Source organism: Neophocaena asiaeorientalis, unplaced genomic scaffold (assembly GCF_003031525.2).
Source record: "Neophocaena asiaeorientalis asiaeorientalis breed wild unplaced genomic scaffold, Neophocaena_asiaeorientalis_V1.1 scaffold308, whole genome shotgun sequence".
Lineage (NCBI taxonomy): Eukaryota > Metazoa > Chordata > Mammalia > Artiodactyla > Phocoenidae > Neophocaena > Neophocaena asiaeorientalis.
The window spans coordinates 2,602,230-2,615,233 of NW_020172768.1; the positions used below are offsets into that span (position 1 = coordinate 2,602,230).

Below are 13,004 nucleotides of genomic sequence, written 5' to 3' on the forward strand. Positions count from 1 at the left end.
GACCACTGTAAATCCAGAACACGTGAGGCCAAAACCTCAGACTTTAACATGAAAAAGGTGTAAAGAAGTATAAAACTAAATAATAGTCCTTCAAAAAGACAGTCAATTCCAGGGCGCAAAAATCTGATCCCAAAAATCCTGGGAAAAACCTGTTCTGAATTACGGTTGACAAACATATTTCTGACCAAATACACGAACAAATTTTTGTTTCTAAACAAGTGGCACCGACTCTTTCCTTCTGGTCTCAGGTATTTTTTTTGGTGGGGGGCGGTATTTTTAAGTGATCTCACAATGGAGTATCGATTACAAATGACATTTTCTCCAGCACATCTTTCTCCTTTTCCAGTCCTACTTCCTGTGTTTGACGAAGTCTATCAACAATGATCAGATTTCTGAATTTTTACTAATCTAAGAAGTGTAAAATGCTTTCATGGGTCGTAACCTCCATTTCCCTCAGTACTAATGAGGTTGACTATCTTTTCACATATTTATCTGCCACTCATTTTTCCTCCTCTGTCAAGTGCATTTTGTCCATTTTTCTATCGGATCCTTCATCCTTTTTGTAATGGTGGTTCTGAATTCTTTGTAAGTACTAGGTACTGCTCTTTTGCTAGTTACATATGTTACTAGTATCTTCTCTCAGTTTATTGCTTTGCTTTTCATTTTTAATGGTATCTTTAAAAAATAAGGATGCTTTAATTTTAATGTAGTCATACCAATCTTTTCTTAAAAATTAGCCTAAAATGTCTTGTTGAAAAGTTTACCCAGATCATATAGATATTCTTCTATATTTTCTTCAAAAACTTTGCCATTTTGCCTTTCATATACAGGTCTTTAATCCACTGGAAATTTGTCTTTGTGTACAATGTGAGTTAGAGATTTAATTTCTTCTCCATTTTGATAACCAATTATCCTACATCAACTCTTGAAATGGATATCCTCCCCTTGGTGATCTGCAATGCCACCTAAGTCAAATCCTTAGTGCAAATCCTTGTTGGTGGTCTCTGTCTTGTTCCAAGAGTCTATTTGTCTGTTCCTGCACCAATAATACAACACTGTCTTAATTACTATAGATTTTTGTGTATATTCTAATATCTGGTAAAGCAAGGTCCCCACTTTCTTGTTCTTCTTCTTTTAGAGTGTCTTTTAAATTACTTTTTCTGTCTGTTGCTAATTGTAATGGTTAATTTTCTGTGTCAACTTGACTGGGCTAAGGGATGCCCAGATAACTAGCTGTGTTTGTGAGCGTGTTTCCAGAAGAAATTAGCATCTGAATTGGTAAACCGAGTATAGCAGATGGCCCTCTCAATGTGGGTGGGCACCATGCAATCCGTTGAGGGCCTCAGTAGAACAAAAATGCAGAGGAAGGGCGAATTCTCTCTGTGAGCTGAGCCATCTTTCTTCTGTCCTAGGACACTGGACATCAGTGCTCCTGGACCTCTGGCTTTTGGACTTAGGTCGAGACTTATACCATCACTCCTCCTCCCACAGCTCAATTGCATCATTGGCTTCCCTCCTTCTCCAGTATGTAGATGGCAGACTTGTCCTCCATAACTGTGTGAGCCAGTTTCTATAATAAATCTCCTCCTATGTGTATATTATAGATCCTCTTGTGTTTTGTTTCTCTAGAGAAACCTGGCTAATACACTCGTACATAGAAAGGCAACATTCTTGTTTATTGGTCTTTATCCAGCCACCTTGCTAAAAGCTTTTATTATTTCTAACAATTTGCCAACAAACTATTGAGGATTCTCTATATTGACAACCATAGCAGCTGTGAATGAATAACGACTGAGTTTTCCTTCTCTCTTACCCTTACATCTTTCATTTCTTTTTCTTGTCATTCTGTACTGATGAGAATCTCCACTATGATGACAACTAAACGAGATTTTAAAGGGAATGCTTAAACATTTCACCATTAAAAGTAATGCTTCCTGTGAGTTTTTGTTAGATACTCTTTATCAAGTTAAGAAAGTTCCTTCTATTTCTGTTTTCCTAAAAGTGTCTATCATAGATACTGAATTATGTCAGATGCTTTTTGCTTCTATGGAGATAATCATATTGTTTTTCTCCTTTATTCATTAAATAGGATGAATAATACTTTAAATTTTCTGATTGATTACTGGAATAACTCCTTAGTTAAACTTTATCTTTACTGATCCTATTTTATCTTCATTTTCTATTTAATTGATTTCTGCTCATATCTTTATTATCTCCTTTCTTCTGTTTTCTTTAAATCTATTCTCTTATTTTACGTAGTTCACTAATTTTCAGTTTTACTAGCTTTCTTTTATAAGCATTTAAGGCTATAAATTCTATGTTCCTTTTTCCTATATCCCACACAATTTGACACTCATTATCATTGAAAGAATTTTAAATTTCCATTATGATTTTTGACCCAGCTATTGAGAAATATAATTCTAAGTTTCCAAATACATGCCATTTAAAAATTATTTTTTGTTATTAACATCTAAATTAATTGCACCAAGTTCAGAGAATTGGTCTCTATCATCCTGATTCTTTGAAATTTGAAATATTTATAACTCTCAGACAAAAGATTAATTTCCCTAATATATAAAGAACTCCTATAAATAAGAAAAAAGACCAACAACCTAATTTAAAATGGGCAAAAGACAATGAACAGGCAATACACAGGAAAGCAAATTCAAATGGCTCATAAACACATGATGAGATGCCCAACTTCATTCATAATAATAAAAAATATATAGATCAAAAGGCGCTTTTTTCTTTTTTTTTTTTTTTTGCGGTACACAGGCCTCTCACTGCTGTGGCCTCTCCCGTTGCGGAGCACAGGCTCAGTGGCTACGGCTCACGGCCCCAGCCGCTCCGCAGCATGTGGGATCTTCCCGGACCGGGGCACGAACCCGTGTCCCCTGCATTGGCGGGCGGACTCTCAACCACTGCACCACCAGGGAAGCCCAAAAGGTACTTTTTTAAAAACCTATCAGATTGCCAAAGACTAAACAGAAATTTTGACACCACCACACCTTGGTGAGGATATGTGGAAACGTTGCTAGTGGGAGTGTAAACTAGTAACTATTTTGGAGAGCAGTGATATCTATCAAAATTACCAAGACATACATGCTTTTATTCAGCAGGTTCATTTCTAGGAATTTATGTTAGAGATATTCACACATGTGCAAAATAATCTATGTAGAAGGACATCCATTGTAGACTTCTTGTAATAGTGAAGGATTAGAAAGAGCCATCAGTGAGGTACTAGTCAAATCATCACAACTATACAACGGAAGACTAAGCAGCCATTTTTAAAAAGAAATGAAAATAGTCTTTAATGTACCATATGAGAAGATGTCCAAGATACGTGTGAAGTGAAAAGTTCAAGGTAATTTTTAAGGTAAAATTCAAGGAAAAATTTTTAAGGAAAACTTCAAGGTAATTTATATGAATGCTACCACCATTTACGTTCAAAAAAAAAACCAGACATTGTTATTAAATGCACACAAGCTCACGTGTTATATGTAATTGATTATATACATGCATACAAGGATATTCAAGAAAATGATAAAACTAGTTAGTTCTAAAGAGAAATCTGGCTGGCTGGGGAACATGAGTGAGACTTTTACCATGTGCTTTTCAAAATTATGCCTTTTCAAAACTATGCAGTATCTGTTGAAAAAATATTATAAAAAAGTTTTTAAATGAGCGTGATTAAATAAGGTTGCTTCTTCATGGAAATGCCTACCTGCAACTAGAAAGGAACATGGAAAATGAACACTGCTCTGTCATGGTGATAGGATTATTTCCTTTTTTGTAAACATGATTTAATTTTTAACCAGAACAAAACCCCATCTGTAAAGTAAAATCTCCTATGATTACATGACCTAAAAGCCTACCATTTTCAATTTCCAGTCTCCCAGTAGACTGCGTAAATCCAATCCCATTATCTGCTACACACTGATACAGCCCAGAATCTTCCATGGTAACACCCCTGATTTTCAATCCATTTCCCACAGTTAGATGTCGTGGGGAACGACGAATGGGCCGTGCGTTGTGAAACCAGGTACGGTTGGGGGTTGGGTTCCCATGAACTTCACACGTGAATTGTACCGTGGCACCCAGAGACACTGTCTGATCCTGCAGTCCTTTAGAAATGGAAGCATGTTCTAAAAATAAAACAAATAAGAACTAATGAGAACCTACTGTATAGCACAGGGAACTCTACTCAGTACTCTATAATGACCTATATGGGAATAGAATCTAAAAAAGACTGGATTATATGTGTATGTATAATTGATTCACTTTGCTGTACACCAGAAGCTAACACAACATTGTAAATCAACTATACTCCAGTAAAAAGTTAATAAAAAATAAAATAAACATGAATTAAAGTCTAGCCCTCAAGACGTACTTTTTAAATTATCACATGAGTCATACAAACTCTCCTCAATAACTAGTTGAAACCGAATTGTATTATTTCCTCACATTCTCCCATCCACCATGGTCATCAAGAAAAAATTAGAAATGTATTTACTTTCCTCCAATAGGATAAACCATATGTTACTAAAACATTATAGCCTCTTTTTATAGATCTCTCCTCCCACTTAACCACCCTCCGCCAACCCAACAAACGCACACACACATACATACATGCAGAGTTTCTAATCTTTGGCTTCTCTGAGCATTTGTTCCAGGTGATCTGTTTGAAATAAAGTAATCATTTCCCTGGATTTCACACTACGCAAAAGCCAAAACAGAAGAATGCTTATTTGGAAGTTAAATTCTTTTTATGCTCAATTCTGCTTTGAGGTTACATGTATTCTGGGCAAAAATTTTCCTTTAGTACCCATCAAGTCACTTTTTTTTTTTTTTTTAACATCTTTATTGGGGTATAATTGCTTTACAATGGTGTGTTAGTTTCTGCTTTAAAACAAAGTGAATCAGTTATACATATACATATGTTCCCGTATCTCCTCCCTCTTGCGTCTCCCTCCCTCCCACCCTCCCTATCCCACCCCTCCAGGCGGTCACAAGGCACCGAGCCGATCTCCCTGTGCTATGCGGCTGCTTCCCGCTAGCTATCTACCTTACGTTTGTTAGTGTATATATGTCCACGCCTCTCTCTTGCTTTGTCACAGCTTACCCTTCCCCCTCCCCACATCCTCAAGTCCGTTCTCCAGTAGGTCTGTGTCTTTACTCCTTACCCCTAGGTTCTTCATAACATTTTTTTTTTCTTAAATTCCATATATATGTGTTAGCATACGGTATTTGCCTTTTTCTTTCTGCATCAAGTCACTTATTACCTGGACAGAGTACATCATGTATCGGCATTTGTAACATATGCCCAAATTAAATGACTATGCATATTAATCTAGTCCTAATTAGCATTAAATTTTAAAGCCCACTTGCCATACACTTGTATTAATTCCAGTGTAACCTATGTCAGGCCACTGTCGCACATAAACAGGTGTAGAAGCTTTACAAAAACTATATTTACTATGGAAACTTTTTTTTCCCAGTTTTCATGAAAATCTGTTTTGATAAAGGAAAATATTTTTGCTGCTACACGTGACAGCGAGATCGGTAGCTGGAAGAAAGGAATAGCTTTGAGATAAATAGTATATATAGAAATATGGGTGAAAATAACACAAATTTTATGAGCCAGCTATAGTGAAAGCATTCCAAAAGGGAAAATAAAATGAAATGATTTCTTTTTGAGATGACATTTTCTAGTCAGTACTCTGTCTTAGTTACGATTACTGGACACTACACACTGATACAGCCCAGAATCTTGCATCCTGTTGAATTCCAGTCTCTTTCCTCCACGTCATCGAGAAGGAAGAACCAGCTCTGTAAATAAGTCCCCTACATATGAACCAGTTCCATTCCGAGAGTGCGTTCGTAAGTTCAATTTGCTCATAGGTCCAACAAAGTTAGCTTAGCAACCCTACTAACAATCGGCTATATAGTGTAGAACCAGCTACACCACCGCTGCTTTTACACTTGCTTCAGGACATCCTGGGCTTGAACTAAAGATACTGTACTTCTGTACTCTATACAGTACTGTACAGTACACAAAAGCACAGCCACTTGTAGAGGACGCACACACGTGACAAGTACACCAGACACGTGAACTAACTTAACGTGATTAGACATGCGAACGCACGTTCGCATCTTTGAAAGTTTGCAACTTGAAGGTTCGTATGTAGGGGACTTGCTGTACTGTGTAACCAGGTTGGGGGTGAGGTTCCCAAGAACATCCCAGGTGAAATGCTCTGTGCCACCCAGAAACACTGCCCAACTCAGCAGTCCTTTAGAGAAATGAAGCTCATTTTGGTACTGGGGTAGCTATTTCTAGGTAGTCTCTATTCCATTTATGGTTCACAAATAGATCTTCCACTCAAACATCAGTTAGACCAGAAAAATAGCCTGACTTGAGAAAACACTTAACAAGTAACACCTTACCAAGTACATTCACCACGTAAGTCACGTGCTTGGTGTCTCCAGACTTGTTTCCCACCACACAGGAGTAGTTGCCAGAGTCCACCGGATCAATGCTGTCTGTGGCAAGATGCGAATACAACCTTCTCCACTTGCTTCCCGGCACAGCGTCCTGACCGTCCTTCAGCCAGTGCACATGAGAAGCTGGGATCCCACTTACCACACACTCCAGGGTCACAGGGCTACGAGAGAGAACAGCTAGTGCCTGTGAAAGGGCAGGGTGAAGAATGTGAAAGTCATCTGAAGAAGGGCCTGGAGAAAGAAGGGAAAATAAAAAATCATTATTCTTATGTATTCACTTCCACCCTCTTCCTTAGCAAAGCTGTGAGCTTCCCCATCTTCCCATTTATTCTTCTTTACACTATGAGGTCCTGTTTGGTAACTAAATCATTTTCAGTTGAGAATTAAACTTAAAAGACTTGATGATCCTTTAGAGCTACTCCTGAATTAGCAGTTTGGAAATGTTGAATTTCTCAACAAGCATGTGGACTGTGACTTAACTATGCTTTGACTATTGGTGCTACTACAACTTATCGTATCTCAAAGAGAACAGATAAATATTTTTTTGTAATTCACAGTTAGCCACCAATTTGATTACCACTGATATAAAGTGATATTTGCTCACTGATTTCTTTTTATTTGAGCAAAGGGCAAAGTTCTCCACATGAATTCTATCCTGTCATCTTCACCAAAATTCTCTTCTAAAAAGTCATTATATTTTTAAAACATATACAGTACTATGCTATAATGCACTTATGCATGTAAAGACTTTCTCATGATAAACAAACAGGATCTGAAAGAAAAAGGAACTCCCACTTCCCAAATTTTATGAGAAATGCTTCTGAGGACTCTTCCCAGTGACCACGATTCCCCCAAATACTTACGACTCACAAGAAGCTTTTGGCCAATGGGTTCAACTTTTAATTCATGTGTGACAGGATTAAAAGCCGCACATTTATATGATCCCTTGTCCTCTAAGGATACATTCAAAATCTGAAGATTCCCTGATGGAAGGATTAAGTAATTCTCTGAGGAAGGAAGGGAATGCAGTTAGGCTTCTCTCTTTATGAAGGACACAAGTTAAGACTAACAAAGGTTGATAGTTACGCTTTAAATGTAGACGTGACACGAGCAGCAAATAAGCAATCAGGGAAAATTCATTAAATGAAGGAAAAGGAAAGTCAAAGCAGAACAAAAAAAGTCAACAGCACTACAGTAAAAAAATCAAACCCATCAGAGCCCCAAGGCAACAGATCACTCACTGAGAACACCACAGCACAAGAAACATATTTAGACAAAGATACAACGACCGCAGCTGCCACTTTGGGCAAACCCCTGCCTGCAGCACTGACCACCCAGTAGTCATTCACGTCTTCATTCATTTCTTCTCAACAATATGTACTGAGACCCTATTTTCTGCCAACAATGGCCTGTGTACAAGTGATACAACAATGAAGCGAGCAGATAAAGCAAGCCCTGCACTCATGCTGCCAATGCTCCGATGCAGGAAAAAGGCGGCAGAGGAAGGGACAAACGACAAACAAGCAGACAGTAATACATATAACACAGTGCTACAGAAAATGAAGCTGAATAAAGTGGACAGAGCAACACAGCATATCATTTTAGATAGTGCCATGAGGGCGATCTTCTCAAAGGAAGTGATATCTGAGTAGATTCCCGAATGAGTTGAAGGAGTGAGCCTTGGGGGGGCGGAGTTGTAATCATTTCTGTACTGTCTTCTATACTATGTTCTATTTCATACTGTAACCATTTGTCTAAACTACTCCACTTGACTCCCAATAGTAGAGACAATATATCTTATGTATTTTTGTGTCTACAGCCCCTAGCACACAGAGCTTAATGGTAGTTGGTTAATCACATTTGTTCTCTGGGTGCCATCGGCTTGTCGTAAGAGGTCTCACCTGTGGAATGTTTCAGCCACTTTCCCCGGATTTTATAGCGCACCTCAGCTTTGGGGTTACTATCTGGTACCTTGCAGCCAATGAAACCAGTACTTTTTTCTTCTGCTGTAATAACATGCTTTGTTGATGAACCAAAATCACCAAGAACTAAAAGAAATAAGTAAATAAGTAGATAGATAAATAAATAAATGTAAATTTGAACTCTCTTTCCCAAAGGAAATTTTAAAGCTAGAAACAACATCTGCACCATGGCCATTTGCGGCAGCTAATCCCAGTTCCCAAAGTAGCAGGATCTTTTTATCTTAGAAAGCAGTTGGGGTAGAGGTGCACAGTTGAGAGCTGGGGCTTAGTCATGGCACCCTTTTCCAGAAGACAATGCTTCCAGGAGACTACAAGGCAAGCAAACTGTTCTTGAAACATTAGGGAGAACTATAAAGCCTAATTGTTCCCATTCTGCCAAGATAAATCCTTCTTAATCCAGTCTCTCATCAAAACTCACTTTCCCTATGCATCCTTATTCTGTTAGTAGCTACTCACATGGCAATAAAAGGGTTTCCAAGAATGAACCTAGGATATCAAAAAAAAAAAAAAAAAAGCAGTGTATCGTTTGAATTACCTGAATATACTAACTAGGTCTCAATTTCTCTCGGTTTAAGATGACTACAGCTGGAGCCTGCATGGAAGGGCTCTTTATTATTGCCAGTGCTGAAAGCACTCTGCAGCCTGCCCCTAGGAATTCAGCCCTCCGGTGTGTGGCTTGGAGCTGTCCATGGGTCACAGCTCTACCAAAACATTTACTCTTCTCAGTTATGACAAACTCACTACTCCTGGGGAATCCAGATTTGTTCTGTAAATAGGGGTGCCCTCACAAAGACGTTTTCCATTACTGGAAGCCATCACCGTTTGAAAGGCAGATGGCTCAAACTTACTAAGAAAACCACACATACCAGATTTTTCCATAAGTTCAATACTCAACATTCCTTTCTTTACAGTTATTTTTCTACCCTACTTCTTTAGCCTGGTTTCAATTAAATAAATGAAAATCACTCTGTAATCAAGGCAAATAAAACAATTAGATGTGAAAAAAAGATAAAGGATGGCATGAAATAACTGTCAAAGCGGACAACAGCTTTTTTTGTTGTTGATATTAAGGACTTTTAAATACTCACAAAGAAATTCAGATTCACGTTAGAAAATTGTCCTAACGCTGCACAAAATAATTTCCATATCCCTTGATACAGAGGAAGACACTAAGCAAGGCTCAAGTGTCGTCCCCCAGGTTAAACACACAGCAAGTGTCAAGGCTGGGATGAGAACGCATACGTGTCTTACTCCAAAGCCCATGCTCCTCCAAGTACTCAAAATAATGCAAGTATTAACAGTAATTTCAGGAAAAAAGCATCTATAACAGGGACAAAATCAGACTCACCTGCAGTGGATATGGTTGCAGGACCACTCACAATGGCGCCAATGCTATTGTTGGCAATGCACTGGTAATAACCCGAAAGGGAGGGGTTAAGAGAAAGGATAGTCAACGTCCCCTGATGAACCTTAATCTGTTCCACGTTTCTGTCCAATCTTTTTCCATTATGCAACCATGAGATACGAGCAGTCACAGGTTTAGCAGAACAATGCAGTACTACAGGTCCACCAAGTTTCTGGACAGCAGACAATGGCTCAGAAATAAAATAAGGTGCCAAGTCTACGAGGGAACAGTCCCCGTGTGCAAAGGGGTGGGGGGAGCGGGAGAGAAGAGGAGATAAGGGGAGAGAGAAAGAAGAGCACGTTTAATATACTTCCTCTGAATCTACACAACGAAAGGCAATCCCTTACTTTATACGTTATGGTCCTTAGAGCTTGTAAGAGTTCTAGGAACATTCTTATATTTCGGAAGAAAGAAGGCAACATACCAATGTAGAACTTAACAGTTAGGGCAGCACAGATGAGAGTCCTTATGATATAAATAAAACGAAACACTAATTCTAAAAATGAGAAATGGTAAACTGCTCTTCTAATGAAGTAGCTTTTTAAAAATGGAAGTTAAGAATCTGAAAAAGAGAAGATAACTTTCAAAATAAAAAGAATTCTCTTCCGCATTACCAACAGCGTTTGACTTTAAGAGCAAATTATTTTCTCAAAACAACTTGACTACTTCCCTTTAATATAAGTAATGTTCAACTTTTAAGAACGCAGAAGTAGAAAGTTAGGAAGCCACACCGAAATACAAAGTCTATCCTTTTGGGGATATGAGGATAAACGGGGTATCAATCGTAATATTTTTATTTGGTGTTTGGAATAGTTTCATTTGTTATGTCTATTCCTCCAGTAACTTGGGGGAGAGGGGTTCTTGCGCTCAAGTATCAAAACAGATCCCTCTCCTCCACCCAAAAATGAGGGCAGGGGACAGGGATACTAATAATCTGGTGTAATAAACTAGTTAAAAGAAAAAAATAATAAATCGCTGAATCTACTTTTATAGGATATTTTACCAGAAATAAAGATTAAAGGAAATGCCTTGACTGAATCTGAGGTTGCTATTTAGCCAAAAAAAACCCCAGAAATAAAACCACGAAATCGGGCTTCCCTGGTGGCGCAGTGGTTGGGAGTCCGCCTGCCGATGCGGGGTACATGGTGTTTGTGCCCCGGTCCGGGAAGATCCCAGATGCCGCGGAGCGGCTGGGCCCGTGAGCCATGGCCGCTGAGTCTGCGCGTCCGGAGCCTGTGCTCCGCGACGGGAGAGGCCCCAGCAGTGAGAGGCCCGCGTACCGCCAAAAATTAACTTCCAAACAAACAAAAACCACTAAATCAATTTTCCCTTACTAAGTCGGGTACAGTTATACAGTATTTTTAACAAAGATAATAAACAAACATGACTTAATAAATAAACATCACCGTATTTGTATATACTCCTATATAAATCTTCACACATATCTAAAATAAAAAGAAATGCATATGGGCCATGAATTAGCCTCAGGCTTATATATACACTTAATAATAAACACATTTAAGCTTTTTAGTAACCCAGAGTTAGATAATAAATTAGGCAAGATCATGAGAGACCTGGGATTTGAACCAAGTTCTCTCACTCCAAGTTGAGTACTCTTACATACGGATTCTAAAATTCCTCTTTGGTGGTGTGTAGTTAGCATTTTATTCCTATTATAATTTGCAAATTCAGAGATTTGTAACATATCCTCGCTGAAAAAAAGCATGTTCGGAAAATATTTATTTTCAAGGCAACAAAAGGAATAAATTATACGGACAATGATGGGAAGGCCTGCGAGTGCCCAGAAGCACTCCTAAGAGATCCTTAAATTGCTTAATGAATCGAAGTTTTAAAATCATTCCACTGGTCAAACAAATCTTAGAAACGTCTTTAGAAACCATTACTATCGTTGAAGCATTAAAGTCGAAGTTCTTCATAGGATTAAGATGAGGAAAAGCTTCAGGCCCAAACTACCATTCTTCTCCTCTTACCTGGACTCACGGAAGAGCACAGAATCGGGAGAGTAACATACAGCAGTGTCTGTAAGGGTCCAGCAACTGGATGCATAGCGTCAGATTGCAGAAGCGGGCAGGACAGACTTCCAGGGCAAAATCCAGGCCTTGGCTTACTAAAAGACATCAAAAAAAAAAAAAAAAAAAAAGGAAGAAATTCTAAAGTACAAAAACAGTTGAAGTTTTTTATCTGAATAGCCAGCCAGAGTTATGAACACAGTGGCTGCCGTCTATTTTGAAAGCTCCACATAGAGTGTGTCAAATACAAGGCATTTAATGATCCACATCTTCCCAATTCACAAGCTAATCTCTAGACGTTAAATTAAAGTTAGAAATTCTGCTCATTCTTCCAAGATACTAAGACACTTATTTTACACAGAACCAATCGTTCCAAATGAATACATAACGGCCTTTAGCGCCTTTCTCTTTGTACATCTCACAACCATCTAAAACTCAACACAACTAAGATGCATTCCTCCTCTATGTTCCTTAAAACAGAAACAATAACAACAAAATAATAACTAACGTTTATATAGTGCTTGTACGAGCCAGACACCATCTCAGTGCTTTTCATATATTAAATGAACCTTCACGACAACCCTATGAGTCAGGTACTCCTGGTTTTCTTCCCTTTTTTCAGATGGGGGACTCATGGATTGTGCAGAGAATAACACCAGGGGCAGGCCTGTGTGGGGATCGAGTTTGTCTGCAGAAATCCAAAGACCACTGTGGTGAGAGTGGGATGAGCCAAGTAGAGAGCACAGCGGAAAGCCGGGCTAGATCCTGCCCACAGCTTCAAAGGCCACGCTGAAGGTTTCGGCACTTATTCTAAATGCGATGGCAGACCCTTGGAGGACTTAGAGAAGGGAGGGATGGGATCTCATTATGCTTTAAGAAGATCACTGGCTGATGGAGACTAGACTGAAGTGGGGCCGGGATGGAGGAGGGAGACCAAGTGGGAAGTTAGGAGATCGCTGGGGAGAGAGATGAGCACATGGTGGGTTAGTCCAGTGAGTCAGCTGTGGAGGTGCTGAGGAAAATCACCAGATTCAGAACATACTCTAAAGCTTAAACCAACAGAAGCTGATGAAGGCTTGGATAAAA

General features: G+C 38.8%; 1 protein-coding gene across 1 annotated transcript in view; it reads right to left on the reverse strand.

Annotated features, from left to right (window-relative positions):
• The window catches only part of CDON (cell adhesion associated, oncogene regulated), a 99,746-nt gene that overhangs the window by 48,363 nt on the left and 38,379 nt on the right, over nt 1–13,004 (reverse strand). The window contains exons 3-8 of the mRNA XM_024740841.1: nt 11,880–12,016; nt 9,832–10,104; nt 8,403–8,549; nt 7,365–7,508; nt 6,445–6,732; nt 3,876–4,145 (exon numbers count right to left, since the gene is read on the reverse strand). Coding sequence (XP_024596609.1) covers nt 3,876–4,145; nt 6,445–6,732; nt 7,365–7,508; nt 8,403–8,549; nt 9,832–10,104; nt 11,880–12,016 — 1,259 coding nt within the window. The remainder of the gene's footprint in view (nt 1–3,875; nt 4,146–6,444; nt 6,733–7,364; nt 7,509–8,402; nt 8,550–9,831; nt 10,105–11,879; nt 12,017–13,004) is intronic.